The sequence below is a fragment of the Ahaetulla prasina genome, chromosome 2, assembly GCF_028640845.1.
Source record: "Ahaetulla prasina isolate Xishuangbanna chromosome 2, ASM2864084v1, whole genome shotgun sequence".
Lineage (NCBI taxonomy): Eukaryota > Metazoa > Chordata > Lepidosauria > Squamata > Colubridae > Ahaetulla > Ahaetulla prasina.
This window is the reverse complement of record NC_080540.1, coordinates 41,436,216-41,462,518: the sequence shown is the minus strand read 5'-3', so window position 1 is coordinate 41,462,518 and position 26,303 is coordinate 41,436,216. Positions and strand designations below refer to the sequence as shown.

At 42.7% G+C, this 26,303-nt stretch overlaps 1 protein-coding gene across 1 annotated transcript in view; it reads left to right on the top strand.

Annotated features, from left to right (window-relative positions):
* The window catches only part of TAFA4 (TAFA chemokine like family member 4), a 196,151-nt gene extending 170,729 nt beyond the window's left edge, over positions 1-25,422 (top strand). Inside the window, exons 5-6 of the mRNA XM_058166818.1 lie at positions 10,608-10,732; positions 24,778-25,422. Coding sequence (XP_058022801.1) covers positions 10,608-10,732; positions 24,778-24,789 — 137 coding nt within the window. The 3' untranslated portion in view covers positions 24,790-25,422. The remainder of the gene's footprint in view (positions 1-10,607; positions 10,733-24,777) is intronic.
* The last annotated feature ends 881 nt before the right edge of the window (positions 25,423-26,303 follow it).

The window sequence follows — 26,303 nt, the reverse complement described above, 5'->3', positions numbered from 1 at the left end:
TAAAGTTATTTCTATCTGCTGCCTGTACCGAAATGCACAGGGGAAATGAAATAATTGCATCAGCACCCAAGCTAGCAAGTCTACCATTATCAATCTGCTGTCAGTTAAGCTAATTTAGATGTTGAAGCAAAAAAGTGCCCTATGAATTAATAATCTGCTGTTTCATCTTTACATGTAAGAAGTGGGATTTTATACCCCTTCTGTAGAATGAGGAATTGTAACTAGGAGTGAAGGTTCAGATATCGCAGACAAAAGAAAATAATAATAATAATAGCTAATCAATTTAATATTTGTTTTCATATTTCAATTTCTAATTGAGTTTGTTTTGTGAACCAATATCTTGTCTAGTAACTTTATTTGAACTGATGAATAGCTTCCATTCAATCAGATTACAAGGATGATAAAGATGTCACCCACCTACCCTGCCAGCTCATTTCACAAAACTTAATATGAATAACCACAATGAAAAAATGAAAAAAGTAGTCTGGTTATTAGAAGGAACTGTCTGTTTTTGCTGTGGTGCCCTGGAGCTGGTTAACTCCTGTCAAAATTAAAGGAATATAGATTGCAACTGAGCAGAATGAGACTCAGTTCTACATATACTGGTTACAACTAAGAAACTTAATCAGTCTAAATGGGTGTGAGTTGTATAAAGAAAGGAAGGTACAGCTGACCTTGTCGGAAAGAATGAACCACGGAAGGTGGATTTGCAGAAAAGATTGATCAGTTTTGAGAAAGAGGAAGACAGAAGAAGGAAACTCAAAATAACTCTTAATTTTGTTGATGGGAGAGGGTGAAACTTGGGCAGATTGTTATTCTAATTTAATAAAGCATTCCTCAGTTCTGTGCTGTAGCTATTTCTTGGCCTACTGACAAATTGGCATCATGACTGCATACATACAGGTCATTCTCCCAAGGAGCTGCAGTGTTGTGGCTCCAGCGCCCCCCGGGCCTGGCCCCCTGCCAGAGAGTGAGGGGGAAGGGCCGTCAGGGCTCCCATCCACAGGGCCGGCCTCTCTGGCTCAGCTCCAGTAGCCAGAGGCAGGCCAGGTGGAGGAAGTAACGAGGCCTCTCTCTCCTGTATCTTCCTCTACCCAGGCAATGCTCCCAGACCCAGCTGTGGACAATCAGACCTGGTTAGATCCCAGGTTTCGTAGACAAGAGAGGCGGGAACAACAGAAGCAGGGGTGGGGCAGGCCTAGAAAGTGCTGAGTCACGGAGCCACACCCCACAGGGTATAAAAGCAGGAGGGGCTGCTATACTACTTCGTGATGAACAAATCAACTGACTGGAGAAAACTTGAGCTGAACTATTTGACTGAGCATTTGGCTTGGAGTGCTGTTTGTTCCTGACTTCCTGGTTGACACGCCGGCATCAAGAAAGATAAAAGAAAACCTTGGCAGACACTCACTGGTTTGCTGCCAGAGCTGATAGCTGCCGTGGACTAAATTGTCAGCTAATTGAGTCATTTCACGTGCCTCCCGGACTGAGGGGGGCGGGGACAGAATATGCAGAGTGTGCCAGAAATGGGTTGATACAGTGGATCTGCCTGGAGACCGAGACATAATTTTTATGGTCATGCCTCCATCGACTCCAGTTTTTTTGTCTCAGACGATCTGTCGAGACATATTTGCAGATCCTCTGGATCAATATATATATAAATTTATATAAATGTATAAAGAAAAAATGTGCATCTTTGTAGTATGCAAATATTCTGAGACAGAGTGAAGTCTGTATGAGCCTTCCATCCTTCCTGGGTGGATAAAATGAGGACCCAGGTTGTTGGGGGCAATATGCTGTCTCTGTAAACTGCTTAGACAGGGCTGTAAAGCACTGTGAGATGGTATATAAGTCTAAGTGCTATTGCTATTACATAGTATTTGTCACTTTTTTGAGAAAAAGGAAACAGGAGCCTAGCACTGCTTGTCCAATAGAAATTAACAAAAGTATTTCTATCTTGCCCTATTTTTGCATTTTATTTGGGTTAGTGAGAAGCAGTTGTACAGCTGGCAAGCTGGCATTTTCTTTACAGGGCCTGAAGTTCAGGAAGAAGGTTGATGTGAGAACTGCTTCCATTGAGAAAATGGTGCAATGCAATGAATTAATTAATGAAGCAAGGACTGATTACAGCAATTTCAGCAGTTCAGTTTCAGCTATATCACACTACATTGCAACTTACCCAGACATAAATTTGCTGAGCTCTTCAATATTGTTGCTCTCTGGTTATATCTCCTATTTATCAACATATTACAGCTGTGGTAGCATAGTGGTTAGATTGCAATATTGGAGGTTAAGTCCATTCCCACTGCCAGGAGTTTGATCATGATTGGCTCAAGGTGGTCTCAGCCTTCCATCCTTCCGAGATGGGTAAAATGTTGGGGTCATTTTACCCACCTTGTAAATCAGGGGTCTCCAATCTTGGTCCCTTTAAGACTTGTGGACCTCAACTCCCAGAGTCCCTCAGCCACCTGGCTGAGAAACTCTGGGAGTTGAAGTCCACAAGTCTTAAAGGGACCCAAGGTTAGAGACCCCTGTTGTAGATTGTTGGGGGCCATAGGCTGACTGTAAACCACTTAGAGAGGGCTGTAAAGCACTGTGAAGTGGTATATAAGTCTAAGTGCTATTATTAATGGAGGCCACCTATTAAATAACCAAGAGGACACTTATACTTATCCATGCATAGACCTAAGGGAATCTGAAAAAAGCTTATTCAGTGAAAAAGATTAAACTCCTGGTAAAGTTTGTGAGATTGAGAGAGAGCTCATAGGGCAAATTTAGTTCTTTTACAGAGATGGCAAGGTTTAGGACAGAAATACAGTGTTGAGGCACAAGGTCATATCCTGAAACTAGACAGATGAGATTCCCCTCCAAAAGTACATTTCCTTGGTTACAGCGCCTGACACAAATTTTGGAGGTGTGTTGTACTGTGCTTAGAATCATAATGGCAACTTGTAAACTGCTTCTTACCTTGGAATTACAGTAACCACAGTAACAAATTACAGTAATTGCAATAATGACTGCCTGTATCATCCAGATTACAGGGAAGAAAAAAAATCCAAATGTGATTGTGAAAATTTCCAAAAAGACCTCTTTAAACTGTGTGAGTGGTCAACCAAATCAAAAACCAACTTCGGTGTTATGAATAGAGATAAAGCAATGTAATTGCATGAAAAATCTTTCATTTTACATAGACACTGAGGCAATCTGGGGCATCAGGCAAAAGATTTTAAAGATTTTAAAGTCACAGTCCTCAGCTGGAGATGTTAACTTGATGTGAGGCACCTGTGAAAGAGGCAATGATCCAGGTTAGGGAGTAGAGAAGACGACAATCAAAAACGATCAGGGGACTTGAATGCTTTCCTCAACGGAAGCAGTCAGCCTCAGAAATAAGAACAGTGTCCTAGTTGTTAACATTTAGAAAGCTCTTAATGACCCGGCTGTTTCGCAGAGATTTGGGGATTGAGGAAAGAACAAAGCACGTTCCTAGAATAAGTGCAGGTGCTGCTTATTATGCTTGGCTGTTGTGAGAATCAAAATAGTAACGTCAGATGTACCTTGGCCTGATCCAGCAGAATTGTTTTTGTGTTCAGAGGAAGTATGTGTTCCTGATCTGTTCTTTGATCAAGCAAATGTGTGGTTAAGATTGCAAGAAAGCACTTTGACTAGAGTGATGTTTCTCACATTTGGCAATGTTGAAATGTTTCACTTCAGCTCCCAGAATTCCCCAGCTGGTATGTGTGCCAAGGTTAAGAAACACTGAACTGAAGGTGCAGAAATTCTGTTGGTTCTGTTATAATTCATGAACACATTTTCCATGAATTTTATTGTCCAGTTACTTGGACAAATCTGTTAATTTAATACCTACAATATTCAAATAATTTTCCTATAATCCAGGGACAAGGAGTCCGCTCACATCAATAACTAAGGGGTGGATGAAGCAACTATGTAATTTTCAGACACCAGAGTGGCAAAGGTGGAAATATCCAAAGTGAGAAATGGTCTCCAGGGTGTTTGTGACAATGTAGGAAGAGCAGATATGCGCAGTCTCCTCCTCACCAACACTATTGATGGATTTTACAACAGTGTAAACACTTTGAAAATTTAGTATCTTCTAATGAGCATCTTGTTCACTTGCTCACCCTCCTCAAAAGATGCAAAAAGTCACACTACTCTCATTTTAAGTTATCTGCATTCCCTGTCTTGAAAATCATTTTGTTTCAACAGGCAGTTGGTCTTTAGGCTGACTGTGGGCATTCATCCATACTATGATTGTTAGTGTGGCTGGTTTTAACAGGTTTGAAATATTCTGTTCCTGCTTGTTCCTTGAATGCTGCCCTGAGTCTTGCTGTGTGAGATGTATATAAATATTGTAAAACAGACATACAGCTGCTAATCTTCAGCTGATTATTTTGAAATTGCACTGTTGGCAAACGTTCCCTTATTTTTAGCTTGTGGCATTAGGATACTGCATTGAAAGCCATTCTCGCTTCCTGAGGTTGTGTCCTAGTCATTCATATGTGAAATGGCATGTGGGAATAACCTGGGAGACAGGCGAGGAAGAGCCACAGAGTAGGCAACTGGCAAACAAGAGGCATCTGAGCCTGCAGAAGGAATGTGAGCATGGCAAACTTCTCAGGAAGGACCTTCCCTAGTTTCTTGGATTGTAAAAGTGAGCGGGGAGATTTGCAAGGTTCTATTAATGTAATCTGAAATGTTAATGTAATGTGAAAAGAAGGACTAGGGGCAACATGATAGCAGTGTTCCAATATTTGAGGATCTGCCAGAAGGAGGAGGTCAACCTACTTTCCAAAGGCAAGACAAGAAGCGATGGTTGGAAACTAACCAAGGAGGACTAAGGAGAAATTTCCTGACAGTGAGAATAAACCAGTGGAATGTCTTGCCTTCATAAGTTGTGTGTGGTTCATCACTGGAGGCTTTTAAAAAGAGACTGACAACCATTTGTATGAAATGGTATAGGGCTGTGGTGGCAAACCTATGGCACATGTGCCGGAGGTGACACACAGAGCCCTCTCTGTGGGCACGTGAGCTGTTGCCCCAGCTCAGCTCCGCCCCCGCTGCACATGTGTGTGTGCCTCCTGCCGGCCAGCTGATCTTCGGGTCTCTGCCACGCATTCGCAGGGATGCGCATGTATGGGAGTGCACATGCGCAGGGCACGTGTGTGGGGGTGGGGCACATGCACATCCAAGGGGTGATGGGGCGCATGCAGAGGGCCCGCATATGTGGGTGGTGCATGCAGGGGCCTTGCATGCATGCGGGGGGTGGGTGTGGGTGATATGTAGGGCCCTGCGTGCATGCGCAGGGCCGTGCGTGCATTGCATTTTGGGGGTTTGCGTGCACACTTTCAGCACTCGGTCCAGAAAAAGTTAGCCATCACTGGTATAGGGTCTCCTGCTTGAGCAGGGGCCCTTCCAACTCTGTTATTTTGTTAATCTTACAATACAGTTATAGCTAGGTGTGCTTCTTGTCGGGACTATCTCATAAGGCTGATTTTGTTTGTTTAATCAATTTTGATCATGCTTTTATTACTCAAGGTGGCAAGCCTACATAATACTCTTTCCTCCTCCTAGTTTTCCCAACAACAATGCTTTGAAGTGATTTGAGATGAAAAAGAGTGACTGGCCCAATATCACCCAGCCAGCCTTAATGCCTAAAGCAGAACTAGAACGCACAGTCTCCAGGTTTCTAGACCAGCATTTTAATCACTCAGTTGCATTAAAAATTGAGTGGCATGCTTGGTAAGTCCTTTCCTTGTACTACTTTCTGAAGAACAACCCAAGAATAGCTTTTTGGGTTATGGGTTAATAATGAAGCATTATTTCAATATAGCTATTTTAGATCAAAAGTAGGAACAACATTCATAAGTCACATTTCATATACAGTAAATTGGTTAGGGTTCAGGACTTAGACTGAAGGTAATGTAGCTTCAGATTATCATATGACCACTGTGTATCCTTGAGCCATTCTCTCTCCCTCTTTCTCTCTCAACCTACACACCACAAGCTTGTAATGAATACAATATTTGCAAGCTACCTTGAATTCTCTTTAAGTAGGAATAATAATAGTAGTTATAGTAGCTTGTGGAGATTTTCTGTGTGGCCAGTATCCATGTCCAAGACCAATTTAAATCTTCCCTCCCAGTGCATGGATGTAATTGTACATGGTGGGAGGGGGGGGAGTAAGGGAGTAAGACAGAAGCCTATCGCCATTCATTTGCAGCTTTGATGGTATTTTATTTGTTTTTTTTTTACTTTATATCCTTTTCTTCTTCAACTTCCTAACTGGATAGTAGAGAGAACTGGATAGTACACTGGAAGACCAGTTTGGTCTAGTTAAGACACCAGGCTAGAAAGAGGGAGGCTGGGAGTTCAAGTCCCACCTTAGCCATGAAAGCCAGCTGGGTGACGTTGGGCCAGTCACTCTCTCTCAGACGAATTCACCTCACAGGGTTGTTGTTGTGGGGATAATAGGAAGAGGAAGGTAGGTTAGATATGTTCACCATCTTGAGTTATTTGTGAAAATAATGAAGGTGGGATACACACATACACACACACGCACAAACACATATATACATAAAAGGTAAAGGTAAAGGTTTCCCTCGCATATATGTGCTAGTCGTTCCCGACTCTAGGGGGCGGTGTGCTCATCTCCATTTCAAAGCTGAAAAGCGAGCGCTGTCTGATGACGTCTCCGTGGTCATGTGGCCGGCCAAAGGCACATGGAACGCTGTTACCTTCCCACCAAAGGTGGTCCCTATTTTTCTACTTGCATTTTTTACGTGCTTTCAAACTGCTAGGTTGGCAGAAGCTGGGACAAGTAATGGGAGCTCACCCCGTTACACGGCAGCAATAGGGATTCGAACCGCTGAACTGCTGACCTTTCGATCGACAAGCTCAGTGTCCTAGCCACTGAGCCACCACGTCCCATACACACACACACACACACACACACACACACATATATATAGGTCTTTGGTTATTCGGATTTTCTCCCGCGTAAAATTGGAAGTGTCTTGGCGACATTTCGACGAAGTCTCACTCGTCATCTTCAGGCTTCAGCTTCGTGCTTCTGGGAGCAATGTGTGATTGCAGCTGTTTCTTCCTTTTTAACTGCTAGTGGGGGTTTGAACTGATTGGGTGGGAGCTTGGCTGTGCTCTGATTGGATGGGGTTTTTTTGTGCTCTGATTGGCTGGGGGTGTGTCCTGTTTGGGTGGGGGCTTAGTTGTGCTCAGATTAGTCTGAGTTGCAGGGGGATTGGAGCTGGTGAGCTGCATTGCTGTTGTTTGGCTTCGTGGTCATGCTACATCTTCATAGTGGGTGTCAGTCTGCTGCATATATGGATTGGAGGGGTTTGAAATGGCTAATGTTGCAGCTGCGGTCTGGCTTCTGGTCCTTGGTCGTGCTTCATGATCAGTGTGGGTTTGGGTCTGCTTTCTGGGTGGATGTGTGGTGGTGACATCTTATGTGGACCTCGTGAGTGTGGGTCTGGTGTCATTCCTCATGTTAGGGACTCCTTTGTCAATAAGGGCGGGTTTCCAAATGGCTGGTAGGTGGGAGGTATCATCTCGTTTGTTCATGCTGTGTGGGCGTTTTTCTATCTCGATGGCTTCTCTGATTATTCTGTTGTTAAAGTGCTCAGTTTTGGCGATAGTTCTGGTCTTTTTAAAGTCAATATCGTGTCCTGTGGCTTTAAGGTGTTGGACCAGGGAAGAAGTTGGTTCCTTTTTTTTGACTGAGTTCTTGTGTTCTTCAATGCGTGCACTTATTCTTGGTTTGTCCAATGTATGTGGTGGGGCAGGCGGTGCATGGTGGTGGGGCAGGCAGTGTGGTGGGGCAGGTGGTGCATGGGATTTCATATACTCCTTGATTTTCTAACTCAATTTTGTCTTTGGAGTTTCTTAGGATGGTGGATATTTTTCGGTTTGTGTAGAATACTGCACTTTGTAGAAACCAAGGCATTTTCTATTAAAAGTATTCACAAGAGGAAAGGAAGGAAGGAAGGATTGGAGGAAATAGGAGGCAATTCTTGTGGCTGGCTACAGGTAAGGAAATCAAACTTGCCAAATACTTGCCACTCTCCCACCTGGAATTTTGTTATGGGTAGATCCAGAGTAAGTGATAAGCTTTCAATCTTTGAGTGAGAGGCAGAGGTTTGTTGAGGAAGGAGCTCTTATCCACTTCCCTAGAAGGGAGAATTAGGATTGTGTTCATGGTGAGAGAAGAACATGGCAGAGATGAGAAGATGTGGACTGCGCAGCTTTAGGAAAGGTTCTGGGTAGGGAATGAGCAGCAGATTGTCATCCCGCAGCAGCAAGTAAGGACAGCTCAGAAGGTCTTTTTTTATGTTGATATGAAAGATCAAACACTTTTCTGATAAAATTGCTCATCTGGACTCCACCTTGTTCAGATCTGGACTCCACATTGGCAGAACCAAAGGAAATAATTGGGGCAAAGTGTGATGAGGTCAGTGGTGATATTCAGCTGGTTCTGACCGGTTCGGGTAAACCGATACCGGAGATCACAGGTGGGCCTGCCCACTTGCCCTGGTGCTATGCCATCCTATTTAGCCACGTTTTCAAGGCCGGGCGCATGTGTGGAAGGCACGTGCATGAGCAAAGCACATATGTGGAAGGCTGGGCGCATGCGCGGAAGGCACACATGGGTGGCGAACTGGTGGTAAAAATATGTGAAACCCACCTCTGGATGAGGTGATGAGGGATTCTTCTGAACTTGAGACATCCCTCCTCAATAGGACCAAGAGCAGAAGAATCAGTCCTTTTCAACTGCTATCCCATCTCTATGGAATGTACCCGCCTCCAAATTCCAGAGCAATCCAATGATCCTGTTTCAAAGAACAAAGATCTAGGTTTTTTTTTTAAAAAAAGAAACCAACCCAATGTCTTGAATGTTTTAAATCTTTCTGATGATCTGCATTAGAATCTCCAGAGCAGAGCAGAATACAAATATCGGTGAATAATTAAATGCCTACATTTCAGTTCCTTTCAAACCATAGCTTGGAGAATTGGAAAAATGAGATGTGTGAATTCTTTTTGAAGATCCTTTTGATGTGAGAAGAAGGATACTGTTTACAGAATGCCTCCTAGAGGAAGGTCCTTAAGGATATGCATATGAGAATAATTGGGCCTAAAAATTCATTCATGAAATTGTGGCGACTCAAACAACTTCCTCAACGCCCTTCCCTAAGGCATTTATTCTTGACCGTTGTTTCACAAACTGCTGTAAGAAAAAAATGTAGAATTTCAGAAGCTATTTCCAGCATAGTGAAAACCAGGATGGGGCTACTCAACAGGAGAAGAAAATAAATTAAAAATGCCAATTTCTCTGTGTGCATAGAAATGTTTTTTCTGTTTTGTTGTTTTTAACTGACATTGATTTTTTTTTCTTATGTGGTTTTGAAATGTTCTTTTCCTAGCATTTAATGGGTTTTTGTGTGTGTGTAACTTTCTGTCAAGAGAACCTTAGTTATTAACTGGATTAGAAGGAAGGGGGGGATATTCTCGTTGGAATCTGTTGCATGAACTGCAATTTATTATCCTTTCTTGCACCAATTCCATGGTATAGCAAGGGCCTTTCCTTTTCCGATGCGCTATCCCAAAGATGCTTTTCTGCAAACAGCAACAGGATTTGATTTCTTGATTTTTTTCTTGAAAATTTTTCGCTTCTCATCCAAGAAGCTTTTTCAGTTCTAAGTACCATATTTTTCGGAGTATAAGTTTTTGGGGAGGAAAATAAGAAAAAAGCTGATTGGCAGGTGGATTGGCCTCCCAGAATACCCCCAATCAGTTGTTCCAAGAGGTTAATTTTAGCAACAGGTTCCTTGGTTGTGAGCTCTGTGCCTTGCTTTTTTTTTGCTTCTTTTTTCTGCCTCCGAAAGCCTCCGAAACAGAGCTTCAGAAAAAAAGCTTCTGAAGCTCTGTTTAGGAGCTTCTTTTCTGAAGCTCCGTTTGGGGCTTTTTTACTGAAGCTCCGTTTGGGGCTTTTTTTCTGAAGCTCTGGGGCCTTTTTTTTCTAAGCTCTGTTTCTGATGCTTTTTTCAGCCTCTGAAACCTCTGTTTGAGAAGCTGGGTGGGGTTACATTTGGAGTATAAGATTTTCACCCTCTTTTTTGGGTTGGAGACCCCTGCTGTAAGAGAAAGGTGGTGTCATGCTCCCCCGTCTCTTGTTAAATTTCAACATAGCTTCTTTGACTCTTCTTTCAAGCTTCTGGTCCTCTCTGTCTAGAATGTGAACCTTGTTCTCTTCAAAGGATCTTTCCTTTTCCCACAAGTTAATTAGAACTGAAGAAGTTTCTTGGATGAGAAGTGAAATGTCTTCAAGCAAAATACAGTTGGGAAAAAAAAGGTGGAGGAAAAAACACCGTTTGGGATAACCATGGCCTGTATGACTGAGAATCTCCATAATTGTGTTGGCAATGAAACTCCCAGAATTCCCATCTAGCCTGACTTTTGGCCTGCAGCTTCATCACATTTGGAGATGCCAAGAGTGGGAAGATCCAGTAGCTATTCGCTGCTTTCTGGGTCCCATTTGTTGCATGTAGTTCTGAAATGACTTCATTTTTGCTTTCCAGCTGCCATTGTTATCCAGAAGTGGTGGTGTCATATGGAACCTTGTCTGGAAGGAGAGGAATGTAAAGTTCTTCCAGATTACTCAGGTTGGTCATGCAGCAGTGGAAACAAAATTAAAACAACCAAGGTAAGTGGTTGGATGGATGGCGTCACTCCCTGCTCTCAAGCTGACCAATGTTGGGGGCTATGCTGACCTTTTTAAAAAAAAAAAAGGATGCCCAAGAGAAACCAGATTATCATAATGGGTGGGAAAGGAGAATTTAACTTACTCTGTTTTCTTGAGATCTAAATTTCCTCTTGAAATAGAGTTGGCTGCCCCCTCTCCCCTACAGGATGGAAATCATGTATGTCATTAGATGGAAATTTTATGTTTTTCTCCATGGTTCAAATAGCAGAGGTAGATGCTTTATGTACTATGAAAATGTCAAAGTTTCTTCTAAAAATCAAATTCAGAAGCACACACAGATAACTGATTCAGCTGGATTCATTAAGTTCTTTATATACATATTAATAGATGAAGTATTTACAATACAATAGATTTCTTCCAGTGTAGCAGTTACAACACAAGGCAGGAGAGAACAGTTAGTTTCATTTCAGCAGAGCAGACCAGCAGACAAGTTCACACACTGGTTTCAGTTTCAATTGTCTGCACAGACTCAGAAGCTGCAGACTAAGACACGCCCTGGCTCCAGTCTGTCTCAGCTCCCAATTGACTAACTTGGTTGCTATGCCTATTCATTGGCTGACCTTGTTACCATGTCTCTTCCAGTTCATGAATAATCTGACAGAAAACATCTCTCTGCTGAACTGGGTCCTAATCCAATCTTTTCTAATTTTAATTCAGAGGTGGGATTTCCAATCACATCTCCCTCCATTTGTATAATTTTCTGCACTAAGCCTGGAATTTGTTACAACAAAGACCTCTTGAAGAACATGTGCGCACAGGCCCAGATACACAGACACAAACATCATTCACCTTGGTGCCGGTTCTGTGGGAAGGGGACATGTATATTGCATCAGTCTTTTGGGACTGTAATTCATCTCCTGTAGTAGTTTAGTTACTGAAGATGAAGCCATGAAGTGTACGGTCAGGCTTTATTAATTACCATAATGTCCCCAAAGTCAGTGATTTGTGCCTCCTGTAATAAGGAATGAATGACAGTCTTTTACGGGAAAGAAGTAAAAGACTGATACTTGAGTCAAGGTTGAGCTGAGGTTGCAGCTTCTTTCTTTTTTTAAAGTGACACCCATCACAAATCATTAAGGCTGCCTTTCTCTCAGTGTCCACGCACTGACTTTGATTTTTGGGTCATACTAGAGCAAGAATTCTCACAAATGCATGCAATATCATTGTCTGGTATTTCAGTCAGCTGAGATCACTGGTATGGAAGGGATGGAAAACTCTACACATGCACAATGAGTGTCCCATCTTTATGTCCTATGACTGAAGGTGGAATATTTTCTGAGTCAATCATCAAGTTTCCTCTGCACCTGATTTTTTTTTTTTTTTACAAAAGTATAGGGATTATTTTAAATAGGCAGTCCTGGTTATCATCTTTATTTTCAAGAACATAGGGACCTACATAACATTCTATAGACTTAAAATAACATAATAGTCATAATAATAAGATACAGTCCAGTGTAGGGTAGGTAATTTGATGTTCTCAACAGGTTTTGCACTTCAGCACCCATCAGACTTAGCCAATATTGCCAACTGTGGAATTAGTGGTCCTAAATCTCTTTAAGGGTACAAGTTGCCTCTCCCAAGCCAGTGCTTTGTTTAAAAATAGATACATTTGCTCCCTCCTTTCCTGCCAAAACAAAAGAAAAGCAAAGTCAATCTGAGGACTTTATAAGGAGGACCTTGGTGAGCCAAGTCTGTCCATGAGGACAAATTCAACAAATTTGTTTCCTGGGAAGTGCAAGATTTTTAAAGCTGATGGAAAAAAAAACCCACAAAAAACCAAATAGGCTGAAACCAAAGAGTCTTTTTTTCAGTATATCTTTGCTGCCATTTGTTGGTCATCTGGATTTTGTGACTGGTCTCAGACCTTCTGGCAAGGTGCAAACCATAGTTTTCAATGTTCTTGTTATCAGCATTCCAGAAAACCCCAACTCCAATTAAAAACTCTGAGGCAAGGATTTTCTTCAAGTTCCATTTATTAGAGTAGGTATACTGGCACATCTGGAAAAAGCCGAATCTTCCGGGTTTTCCCTCAGTAAATCAAAACCTCCAAAACCATCCCCTCACTCATCAGTCCATCACATGCTCCAATCACTATCCTTCTCATCTTGAGACATCACTCCAACCACTCCTTCTCCAGATGCAGGATTGTCCTGATCTTGACCGAAAGGAAGAATGCTATTTTGTCTAAATACATTCCCTCTACTAAATCCCCCCTCCTACTTTCCCATACATGAGAAGGTGGCAGCGTGGAAGCTTCTGGGACTAATATGGCTTCCAAAGCTGACACTTGTTTGGGATTTTTTTTTCATACCAAATTTGAAAACCTGAGGTAAGCCGACTCTGAAAACTGGAGATGTGTAAACTTAGGCTATAAAGAAGAAGAATTGACAACTAAGCAGGTTGTCGGCACTCTGTGATTTGTTTGCCAACTTGCTAAATATATAGATAAAACCAAGACTAGCTTGTCAATTGAGAAAAAATGATCCTCTCCTAAAACACCTGGTTGATTTTGCCTCGAAGTACTTAGAATCACGCTTTGCTTTTGATATTGATATTTTTCATTCTTATACAGAGATGAATGTAAAGGATGGGCTTTCAAACCTTCCCGACAGCTTAAGCCTGTGTTAAATTTCAAGCATAAGGCACATGAAACATGGCAAGCTAAGGAATATGCATGAACTCTGAAAAGTCTTTTTCCTTTTTGTGCAACAACAAACTTTATTTCCTACAAAATGGAAGCTTTGATCGTGATGCCAAAATACTTTGAAAAGCGTGATGACTTACTGCTTGGATTTGGGCAATGAGGGAGATTTCCATTTTCAACCATGGAAATGTGGAGGTGTGGGAGATGAACTTCCATCAGTGTGAGTAATTTCCTGAAAAAGGGGCATCAAAGTGCTCATAGTCCACAAGTCACTTCAGCTAAATAAAAGATGTGCATACATTCACATGTAAGCATGCATTCTGTACTTTGAAATAAATGGGGCAGTCCCATGTTCACAGAAGCATTGCATGTATATTGGAAAGCATGTGACTGGAGTCACTAACTCACTAACTATGTTGGACTAAATGGTTAAGGCTCAAAAACGAACTATATTTGCCTTAATACAGACCCATCCCAGTTAACCAGATAACTTTTAAGAGGCAAACCAAATGCCTTGGATCTAAGCTTAAGTGAAATGCTTTTTAATTAAGGTAACTACCGTATTTTTTGGAGTATAAGACGTACCTTCCCCCCCCCCAAAAAAAGAGGGTGAAAATCTGGGTGTGAATGTGAAAAAAGAGGGTGAAAATCTGGGTGTGAATACTCTGAATGTAGCCCCATCCAGCTTCTCAAACGGAGGTTTCAGGGGCTGAAAAAAACATCCGAAACGAAGCTTCAGAAAAAAAGCCTCCAAACAGCTTCAGGAAAAAAAGCACCCAAACAGAGCTTCAGAAGCTTTTTGTCTGAAACTATTTTGGAGAATTTCAGAGGCAGAAAAAAAATGTTTCAGAAGTTTCAGAGGCAGAAAAAAAAAGGGAAAAAAAGCAAGGCACAGAGCTCACAACCAAGGAACCTGTTGCTAAAATTCAACTCTGGGAACAGCTGATTGGGGGTATTCCGGGAGGCCAATCCACCTGCCAATCAGCTTTTTTCTTATTTTCCTCTCCGAAAACTAAGGTGCATCTTATATTCCAAAAAATACAGTAAATAAAACTCTGTGCATTCAGAACTTTGTGAATTAACTTTTGACTATCTCATATTTAAAAAGAGGAGGGGGCAGGAGACTCTGCTAACATCTGTGAGAAGCTTATGGTAGACATAAAGGGCTCAATGGAGGCCTGGTCTAACCTGGAATATTTGATTATAATTATTTGAACTTCACTCTGATCTGGCTTGCTTGAACATAGGATGCTGCTCCTAGGCACACTGACCTGAAGATAAATTCTTTTGTATACAGTATGGCTTTTTTCTAAGATGCACACACATGGCATAACTCTGCCACAGGCCTTTATTAAAGCACCAGCTGAAAATTTCAATCCGATCTGTATTAGCTGGTCATCTGACATTGGTTTAAACTTCAGCTTTCAGAAACCTGTTGGGGCTGGTTGAAGTTTGCTTTGATGCAGACATTACTGTCATCATTCACAAGCTGAAAACTCTGCTAGCTTGAAAAAAAAAGGTGCAGATGCAATATATTCTGCTACAAAATGAGAGGTATGCCCCCTGTTGTACCAGTGGCCAGAAGATCAGAGATTACTCAGATGAAAATTATTTCTTCTGGAATGTATGAACTAAAATGAAACAGAATAAATCTGTTCTGGAAAACTGAGGGAAAAGAGGGAGAAAGAAAAATTCTTTTATACAAGCGCTATTGATTTCACATAGGTACTTCTGTTAGTGTTCATCTATCAATTTGTGCTGGTTCCATTCAAGCTTCAAGGCAGTTCACAATCTAATAAAAATAACACAAATAGTAAAACCACAAACGCTATAATGCACATCGTTTGGTCCTCGTATTTTAAAGTTCATAATAAAAATATATCCGTTATTCCACAGATCTGCCATCTGTGTCGGCACCTTATACCCTGAATGCTGTATAAAGAGCACCATCTTTATAGACTTAAAAACACAATAGGGAGAGAGCTATTCTGACCTTCGGAGATAAAATAATCTTATCCCAGGAAGTTAGGTTTTGCAACATGCCTTCTCCGCCCATATATAGTAGATAAGCAGATCCTATTTGGAACAGATCACCGGCATTCGGTGCAGCATTGGTATCATTTTACAATAAGACCTCTCATCTGTCTGCAGGAAGGCAGTGCTTCTTGCATTTTAGGTTGTCTTCAAGGGCAGCCCCATGTAGAGTGAGATAATAAGGTCATGTTCAAGCCCATGGCGATAAGAGCATGAGTCAGTATTACCAGAGCCTGCTATATATGCCACTTTGGGTTTATTCATTCAAGTCTTTCTAAGCTGATTTGAGATATAAGCCATCAAAAAAGAATGATAGCAAACCAAGAGACTCAAAGCATAACAGGGAAGCGTAAGCATGTGAGTTCTTCGCACACGTAAGGTAAGATCACAATGAAAATAATAACAGTTTCAAGCCCACTTATTACACAGGCTGGGTGGAGCAATGATCCATCACTGGTAGCCTCTCGTGCAGTTGGACATGTGATAAAAACACTTGGGGAAGTCACCAGAAGCCGACACAATCTAAAGAAAAAAATAAATGTCCATGCAGGGGCCAAAGACCTGGCAGACCTACATAGAATGCAAATGAGCACAAGGATTTTCTCCTCTTCCACAAGGGTGAATCTAGATTCAAACTCTGATTTGGCCTTTTGTGCACATCTACAGTTTGAGATTAACTACTGTGCTGAATTAGCACCCGGGAGTGCCCTTAAACTGGCTTTGCTTCATTAAAGTAACAAGCTATTAACTCCCCTCTTCAAAGAAGAGATCCCCGAGTGTGCAATCTGCGTCCAGTGAAGTCAATGGCAAAGCTCCACTTTGATCTTAATGGGTTGGCATTGCACCCAAAGGTGCTGCAAGTATCTTTAATTTGCTAATTTGCCTGTGATGAGGCTTTTCCCCATTCTTCTTGGGATCTCAGTATGCTTTTCTCTGGGAGAGGAAAAAAAACCAAGGGGCAGGGATATTCAGATAAGACATTAAGCTTCCTTTCACACTGTGAATTCGTGTAGGTATAACGATGAATGAACTGGCTCAGATCCCTTCTGTGCTAACTAAGAGAACAGAAGCAGCTCATTAGCAAAAGGCATCTCTCCATTCAGAAAATCCTGCACGCACACCTGTGGCCTCACCTGTGCATGCAGATCCATTCAGAAACAAACATACCTCTTTATAGATGGAAGATAAATGGATAGTAGAGGGGGTAAAACTCATAAGGGTAACAAGTATTCTGCTCCCCATCTCCTCTTTTGCACTCACAATTAAAGGTGAGTTTCAGTAGCTCAAAAATCCATGGCTTAAGTGAAAGCACGCAGAAGGATTACTACTTCCCTAGTCAATATTTTGTAAGTTAGCTGACCTCCAAGCTCCAGCAGGACAGCCATATCTTACCAACCAGAATAGAAGACCACAGCATAATACACTTGCACATTGTCAGAAAGATTTTTATCTTGGATGGCAGGTGCTGTGTTTAAAATTTTTAAAGAAGAAAGCCTCTCTTTTGGGTGTTTTGATCTGAAATCTTGCATACAGCAGAACTCAGTGGCCTAAGTGGGGCTTCCAACTGGAGTATGCAAAAGAACAGGCAAGGAAGAATAGGCCTCATCTTCTTATCAGTATATATACAATATCCAGATAATGGAGCATTGCATAAAAATGCAGTTGAATGCACATTTTAATCTATTTTTAAAGGTAGAAGGAAAATAGATGGATAGATTTTTGGAATTACATGCATGACATTCTCATCCATTCCTATCTACTTTCTACCTCTTTGGCTTGAATGAATCTTTATTCTAAGCCACAATATTATTTAGTTTCGGCTTAGCAGGTTGTGTGAACACAACCATAGTAAAGCATGATTTACAGGAAGTCCTTGACTTACAACAATTTGTTTAGTGACTGTTTGAAGTTGGCACAGAGCTGGCAGCAAATTCGGACAGTGAGGAGGTTGGGGAGGAACGTGGGCCAGTCCTGGAGTCTGGGGAGGGCTCAGACAAGGGCTCTGAGTCGGAGGCAGAGGAGGCCAAGGCATCTGGTAGTTCTTTGCTGCTTCTTGGAGTCTGACATCAGCAGGGCAGAAGAACAGCGGGAACCTATTCCCAATGTGCGCATGCACAGAGCTGCCAGAAGACAGGAACAATTAAGAAAACAGGGTCGACTTGGAAGTAAGGCTTGGAGATGATTGGCCCCTCCCATAAGACATAAAAGAGACGCGAACAAGACATGAGTTTTTGCAGGAAGCAATTAGTTCATCTGGTTGGTAAAAGATTGAAAAGTTCTGTTTGACTCTACTAAGTTTAGCCTTTCCCTGCATGTGGCAATTAGTTCTCTGGCAACATTTCAAGGGAGATAAAGTAGGTGTTTGTAAACACTCCCCTGAAAGACTGTTAGAGAAGCCTTTTGGATTGGGAATGGCAATAATTCATAGCCGTATGAATTAAAGAGGTTTGCCGGGACTAAGATAATGCTGTATACTTTCTAAGGAAGCCTAGGTCAGAACATATGCTAATGATTGTTGCAGCATCCCTGTGATCACATCAAAATTTGGATGCTTGGCAATTGGCATGTTTTATGACAGTTGTAGTTAGTGTTCCAGCACCCACCTGATAATCTTTTGTGACCCTCTGACAAACAAAGTCAACAGAGAAGCCAGATTTACTTAACCACTGCAGTGTTCACTTAAGATGTGTGGCAAGAAGTCGGAAAATGGGCCAAAACTCACTTAACAACTGTCTTGCTTAGCACTGGAAATTTTGGGCTCAATTGTGATTGTAAGTTGAGAACCATCTGTACACAATAGCAATAGCACTTATACTGTATACCGCTCCATAGTGATTTACAGCCCCTCTCTAAGCGGTTCAGAGTCAGCATATTGCCCCCAACAATCTGGGTCCTCATTTTACCAACCTCAGAAGGATGGAAGGCTGAGTCAACCTTGAGTCGGTTAGGATTGAACTGCTGGCAATCTGCAGAATTATCCCGCAATACTGCATTCTAACCACTGTACCACCAGGGCTCATTTGTATGAACCTAGGCAGTTGTTCAAATAAACGCTTAGTGCAGTGTACACATTGATTTTTTTTTTGTATGTTTAACTGTAACTCCATCTTATTTTCTTGATACGATTGGGACTTAAGAAATATAATTTTAGAATTCAGATTCTCAAAAACATGGCTCATTGTATTTGGCTCTCCTTTTGTAAAAATAGAACACATTAAGACATCGTGTTATTATTGTTATTTGCTTAAAGAATAATTCTAGATTTAAACCAAAAAGGGTTATTTACTGTATCTTCTGTGCTGCTTCAATTTCTCAAAGAACTTATTGCTGATATTATCCATTATGGCATAAAATGTTTTATAAATTTATCATATTTTTTGGAATATAAGACACACTCCCCTCCGCCAAAAGTGGGTGAAAATTTTGGTGTGTCTTATAGACGAAATATGGGCCTGTTTTTGGCCTCCTGAACCCTCTGTGCGTCACATTTTTGCCTTCCCCAGCCCCCAGAAGCACTCTGCAGGCCAATAAAAGGGTGAATTTTTGGTGAAAACAGGCCCATTTTTAGGAAAAATGGGACGTGTGGAGCACTGCAGGGTGCTTCTGGGGGCCGGGGAGGGCAAAAATGGGACACGCTGAGGCCAAAAACTATTTCTTTCTTGTTTTCCTCCTGAAAAATACGGTATGTATCTCTGTGTATAAATGACAGGTTCCATTTTGTTTCCTTGGAAATTATCACAGCAATGTTAAATATTTAGCTAGTTACTCACACCCTAGTAGAAGACCTCCAAGGTCACTCCTAACTCTTGTTATTCTAGTGCATTGCATTGCATTCCATTCCATTCAAGGAACAGTTCCAAACACTTACAATAAAATGATGAAAGGGCTGGAGCAAGTCCCTTAATTGAGCAGATTGAAATATGAATAACTCTTTAGATTGTGAATAATATCACCATGGTGTACAGCAGGGTTGTCAAACTCAATTTGATTGAAGGCCTCATCAGGATTATGTTTGACCTTGAGAGGCTGGGATGAGCATGGCCAGCTGAACATCACTCGTGTCGGTGGTTGCCCGAGTACTCTGCCAGCAAAGACAGGCTCCCAAGGTCTGTTTTTGGCTGCGACGGCATCTTGAAACCCTCTCCCATGAAAACAGAGCTTAGGATGGCCACGCGCAGCCCTCACGAGCTCCATTTTTGATGGTAGAGGCACCGCGAACTGGTCCTTAGCTGTTTCCAAGGCAGACCCGCGGGCCAGATCTATGCACCCACTTTCGGCCAACAGGCCTTGAGCTTGACACCCCTGGTGTACAGGTTCAGAAGTTACACCACATAGGATTACCAAAACTTGGTTACAATAAGGTTCAGTTAATAATGAATTTACTCAGAAAAAAAATGAGGACAATCCATGGGAGCCAGTTAATGCAAGTAGCCAGTTTTATGAAAATTTTCAAACTACGATATTGATATATTTATTTATTTATTTATTTATTTATTTATTTATTTATTGCATTTTTATACCGCCCTATCTCCCTAGGGACTCAGGGTGGTTTACAGCCAGATAAAACATACATATAAATACAGAATAAAACCACAGTTAAAAAACTTATTAAATAAGGGCGAATATTTAAAATAGAAATACAAATAATAAAACCCCATTAAAAACCAAATTCAAAATTTAAAAAATTCTAGTCCAGTCCTGCGCAAATAAATAGATGTGTCTTAAGCTCGCGGCGGAAGGTTCGAAGGTCAGGAAGTTGACGAAGTCCTGAGGGAAGTTTGTTCCAGAGGGTGGGAGCCCCCACAGAAAAGGCCCTTCCCCTGGGTGTCGCCAGTCGGCACTGCCTGGCCGACGGCACCCTGAGGAGTCCCTCTCTGTGAGAGCGCACGGGTCGCTGAGAGGCAATCGGTGGCAGCAGACGGTCCCGTAAGTAACCCGACCCTATGCTATGGAGCGCTTTGAAGATAATTACCAAAACCTTGAAGCGCACCCGGAAGGCCACAGGTAGCCAGTGCAGTCTGCGCAGGAGAGGTGTCATATGGGAGCCACGAGGGGCTCCCTCTATCACCCGCGTAGCCGCATTCTGAACTAACTGGAGTCTCCGGGTGCTCCTCAAGGGGAGCCCCATGTAGAGAGCATTGCAGTAATCCAGGTGAGATGTCACGAGAGCATGAGTGACCATGCATAGGGCATCCCGGTCTAGAAAGGGGCGCAACTGGCGAACCAGGCGAACCTGGTAGAAAGCTCTCCTGGCGACGGCCGTCAAATGGTCTTCAAAAGACAGTCGTCCATCCAGGAGGACGCCCAAGTTGCGCACCCTCTCCATTGGGGCCAATGACTCGCCCCCAACAGTCAGCCGCAGCTGCAGCTGACTGTACCGGGATGTTGGCATCCACAGCCACTCTGTCTTGGAGGGATTGAGCTTGAGCCTGTTTCTCCCCATCCAGACCCGTACGGCTTCCAGGCACCAGGACAGCACTTCGATAGCTTCGTTGGGGTGGCCCGGTGTGGAAAAGTACAGCTGAGTATCATCAGCGTACAGCTGGTACCTCACACCGAAGCCACTGATGATCTTACCCAGCGGCTTCATATAGAAGTTGAACAGGAGGGGTGAGAGAATCGACCCCTGCGGCACCCCACAAGTGAGGCGCCTCGGGGCCGACCTCTGCCCCCCTGTCAACACTGTCTGCGACCGATCGGAGAGATAGGAGGAGAACCACCGATAAACGGTGCCTCCCACCCCCAATCCCTCCAACCGGTGCAGCAAGATACCATGGTCGATGGTATCAAAAGCCGCTGGGAGGTCTAATAGGACCAAGGCAGAGGAATAACCCCTATCCCTGGTCCTCCAGAGATCATCCACCAACGCGACCAAAGCCGTCTCAGTGCTGTATCCGGGCCGGAAGCCGGACTGGAACGGGTCTAGATAGACGGTTTCATCCAGGTACCGGGGTAATTGACATGCCACCACACTCTCTACAACCTTTGCCGCAAAGCGAAGGTTGGAGACCGGACGATAATTACCTAAAACAGCTGGGTCCAGGGAAGGCCTGGAGGAGAGGTCTCACCACCGCCTCTTTCAAGGCGGCCGGAAAGACTCCTTCCAACAAAGAAGCATTCGTAATCCCCTGGAGCCAGCCTCGTGTCACCTCCTGCGTGGCCAGTACCAGCCAGGAGGGGCACGGGTCCAGTAAACATGTGGTGGCGTTCAACCTACCCAGCAACCTGTCCATGTCCTCGGGAGCCACAGGGTCAAACTCATCCCAAACAATCTCAACAAGACAGCTCTCTGACATCTCACCTGGATCCACCCAATTTTGGTCCAGACCATCCCGAAGCTGAACGATTTTATCGTATAGATAACCACTAAACTCCTCAGCACATCCCTGTAACGGGTCATCCCGCTCCCCCTGTTGAAGGAGAGAACGAGTCACCCGAAACAGGGCTGCCGGGTGGTTATCTGCCGACGCAATGAGGGAGGAGACGTAGCAACGTCTCGCTTCCCTCAGTGCCACTAGGTAGGTCCTGTTATAGGACCTAACTAGTGTCCGATCAGCCTCCGAACGACTGGACCTCCAGGAACTCTCTAGGCGTCTTCTCCAGCGTTTCATCCCCCTCAGCCCCTCGGAGAATCAGGGAGCTGGTTGGGACCTACGCCGGGTCAGAGGCTGCAAAGGCACGACACGGTCCAAAGCCCCAGCCGCGGCCCGTTCCCAAGCCGCGACTAGTTCCTCAGCCGTGCCGTGAGCCAGCCCCTCAGGAAACGGCCCAAGCTCTGTCTGGAACCTCTCCGGATCCATCAGGCGCCTGGGATGGAACCAACATATTGGCTCCGTCTCCCTGCGGTGTTGAGTGGCAGTCAGAAAGTCCAGGCGAAGGAGAGAGTGATCTGACCATGACAAATGTTCGATGACTAAATCCCTCAAGTCCAGATCCTTCAACCACTGACCAGAGATGAAAATCAGGTCCAGTGTGCCTCCCCCAATGTGAGTAGGGCCATCTACTACTTGAATCAGGTCCAAGGCCGTCATGGAAGCCGTGAACTCCCGAGCTGCTGTCGATGACATGCCGGTCGATGGCAAGTTAAAGTCCCCCATGACTATAAGTCTGGGGGTCTCCACCGCCATTCCAGCAAGCACCTCCAGGAGCTCGGGCAGGGCTGCTGTCACGCCGCAAGGAGCCAGGTACGTGACAAACAAGCCCATCTGACACCTATGAGCCCACCTCTCAAAGAGGGATTCACACCTGGCAATCTGAGGTACAGTGGTCTCCCTCGGCTCTAGACTCTCTCTAATAACAACCGCCACCCCCCCACCCCTACCCTGGGCCCTCGGCTGATGGAATGCTCGAAAACCCGGTGGGCACATTTCAACAAGGGGCATGCCCCCTTCAGTGCCCAGCCAGGTTTCCGTAACGCCCATAAGGTCCGCGTCACCCCCCTGAATAAGATCGTATATTAGGGGGGCCTTATTGACTACGGACCGTGCGTTGCAGAGCATCAGCTGAAGGTCCAGGCTCTGAGGGTCTTGACCATCCGGGGAACGGGAAAAGTCAGAGGGCTCGGGGCGCGCGATCGCCTGCAAACATCGAGCACGCGCCCCCACAAAACGATACGAGCCCTCACTTCTGCCATATCTGCCCTTCCCATTTACCGTACAAATAGGACCACCCTCACCGAACGGAACGCAATCCTCCCCCATAACCTTCGAACCTATTAAATCGCAGCCACGAGCACACGCAGGAACGGGCCCCCATCCCGATGGGCTACCCCCAACACCCTCCTTTACCCTCCCACCCCTTAAAAATGCCCTATCTAAAAAACCCCAAAGGCTCTTTCTCTTCGCATGCCACCTCTGTGGGTCCCAAGACCCGTCATTGAGGCCGGCCCTGGTAGTGAAGCGGGCCATTCCTGCGAGGCGAGGGCACCTCTCAGGCGCAAGAGTTCTGATAGCAAATATCGCATAAATAAATAAATAGAGGATGGAAGGTGACGAGAGGTGGTACTGTCCCAGGATGGCAGAATATTACACAAAAATCATCAAATGGACTCTTCAAATATATAAATATTTGAAGAGTGACTCTTCAAATATATAAATATACTTTATGCAGTATTAATTTTAAAACTATTTTGAAAATGGTTACCTAAGTGTGAAAGCCAGACAAGAGTGAGCATCCACTTTGTATATTGATTATACAGATTGTGCCATCAACAATGAAAGCTTTGGTATTACAGGGATGGGAGGAAAATGAGAACCTTATTCTCAGGATAATGCATGAAAATCTCCTTACAAACGATTAGGTATTTGAAAAGTCGCTCAAAGCTTTTAGCAAGGAAGGCTTCAACTTTTTTAAAAGGAACTTATTCCTCTCAGCTGCACCGTGGAGCAGCGCCTAAAAAAGTCATTTGATGAGAAAAAAGAAAAAGAAAAGCATCTACAAAACCAAGGCTAATGATGCTTTTGCATGTTGTTAATAGCTACAATAACTGTTTGGACAAGATGAATTCTAGCAAACAGATAAGCCAGTTTTGAAAGGATTACAAAACTAAATAAAAATCAGTGGAATGTACTTTATTGTTTACATTCAGGGAGCACAATTAACTGAGCTGTTTCAAAATGTACATAAAATGTATTGTGAAAACTTAAAGGCCGAGGTAGTTATCTGAAACAAACTAAAAGCTTTTGGATATTCCTTATCTTTTCTCAGCATTTACCTAAGTATCTGAATAAAGTTCTTTTTTTCTCTGATTCCAGAGAGTCCTACTAATCCTTTAACTCTGCTGTTACCTTTCTTCCCTTTATTGGTGGGCACACACACCTGCCCCTTGAGGAAATGGAGCTATGCGCACAAGCACCTGCCATTCACAAGCAACCATCCCCCCCCACACCCCACTGGTCCAAAAAAGGTTGGGGATCACTGTCCTAGTTGATATTCATAAGTTGCCAATCTTCTGGAAAAAATGGATGTGTGACTTAATTGAAGCACCCTCCAAGCATTGAGTTACTGTATCAGTATTCTTGCTTGAAATCTCACAGTATTTGGTATTTGGACTACTACTATTGCTGCAACACGTCTATCATCATCACATTTTGTCAACAGGTTAAAATTCACCTCTTTCCCAAGCCATTGGTTCTCTCAGATGCTACTGCAAAGATCTGTCTGCGAGGATAATGTACTGGTTTTATCTTTGTATGTGTTTTATCTTCATTCTGCATATTTAAACTTTCTGAAGAGGTTTTAAAAACCAATTACCAGCAACAATATTTATATGTATGATTCTCTCATTTCTCTTTTCCTTTGCTTGCAGGTGACACGGTAGCACAAAGTAAACATGTGTCGAAGTTGGAATAATGGGATTTACAACCAAATTTCCTAACTGCTGCACAGAGACATTTACTTGGCAAGGAAAGTGTCAAGTTTGTACTGTCAACTTTTCAAGTTAGCTGGCAAGAACTAGAACTGCCTTCTTTTTAATGATGACAGCACTCTTCAAAACACAAATTTCTTATAAAGGACTGTAAAACAGGAACTGTAAGTCCAACTCTTTCATGTTCAGGATGAACAATTGTTAAAAAGGGAAGCCAAAACATTTAGTGGAGTGTATCATCTAGGATTTGATTTATGATATTTAAATGCTCAAACTGGGTTCGCATAACTTGTGGGAATAATTGGATGAAGAAGGAGAAATAATTCAGATGAATATGGTAGGAAAGACAATTGAATTAATGTTTTAATATTCACATCAATATATTTTTATGTAGGATTTAATAAGAATTAAATGAGCTCATAAAGTAAAACATGATGCTCAGTAAATTGTAGCTTATGCCAATCTTTATATTATGTTAACAGTCTATGTACAACTTTGTTTCTTTCCATCTGTACAGTGTTAAAGGGAGTAGAGAACATACTTGTTCTACAAGTAGATAATGTTTACAGCTTCAGACATGTCCACCCATTTATAAAATAAAATTATAAGTACTGTTCTGTTTCACTGCAGCCAGAAACAGAAAGAAAATGCAAGCATTGGTTAGAAATTTCACCCAACTCAAGGAATATTGAGGTCTCAGTTCTCACTTTGCTAGTTCCGTATACATGTGGAAATTAATAAGCTAAACCACTTATTTAAAGTCCACAGGCAGTCAATACATTTTTAAGTTAATAAATGAAATAAAATGTATACATTGCTGGCATTTTCAATTGATGATGGTTATGGACAGATGCATTTAGAAATCAAATAAAATGAAAAGGGAACTATTTTGTTCACATTTGAATGTGAATGAACTGTATTTACTGGAAAGGAAGATTACATTTCCTTATCCATCCTCCCACATCACCAAAACAGGAGAGTCATTTGTGGTATACACTAATAATATTGTGCAAATGTACAATATACAATATGCAAAAATTCAATCTATCAAAGAAATATTTTTTTTGCAAAAGCTCTGCATTAATCATCATTGCAAACCGAAGTGTATACATACATATGAAGAAGAGCACCAAACTTTATATATGGTGATGCAAACCTGGAAAAATCAGGTTCAACAAACTGAACTTGATAGATTTGTCCATCCATACTGTATATTCCACATGCAGAATTAAAACCTTTAGTCATGCTAACATCTATAAACTCACATAGAGTAGCAGTGTACTGTATAGCAACACATCTAGCCCTCTGTCTTTCACATATAATATTATGACCTTTTAATTGGATGTCCATATCAATGCACCAAAAGGTACAGGAAAATCTTTGGAATGGGGACAGCCCATCTATGTTTTAGTTGCCTGTATTGGTGCTTAATTATGTTTAATCTGATTTCTGATCTTGTGAGCTGA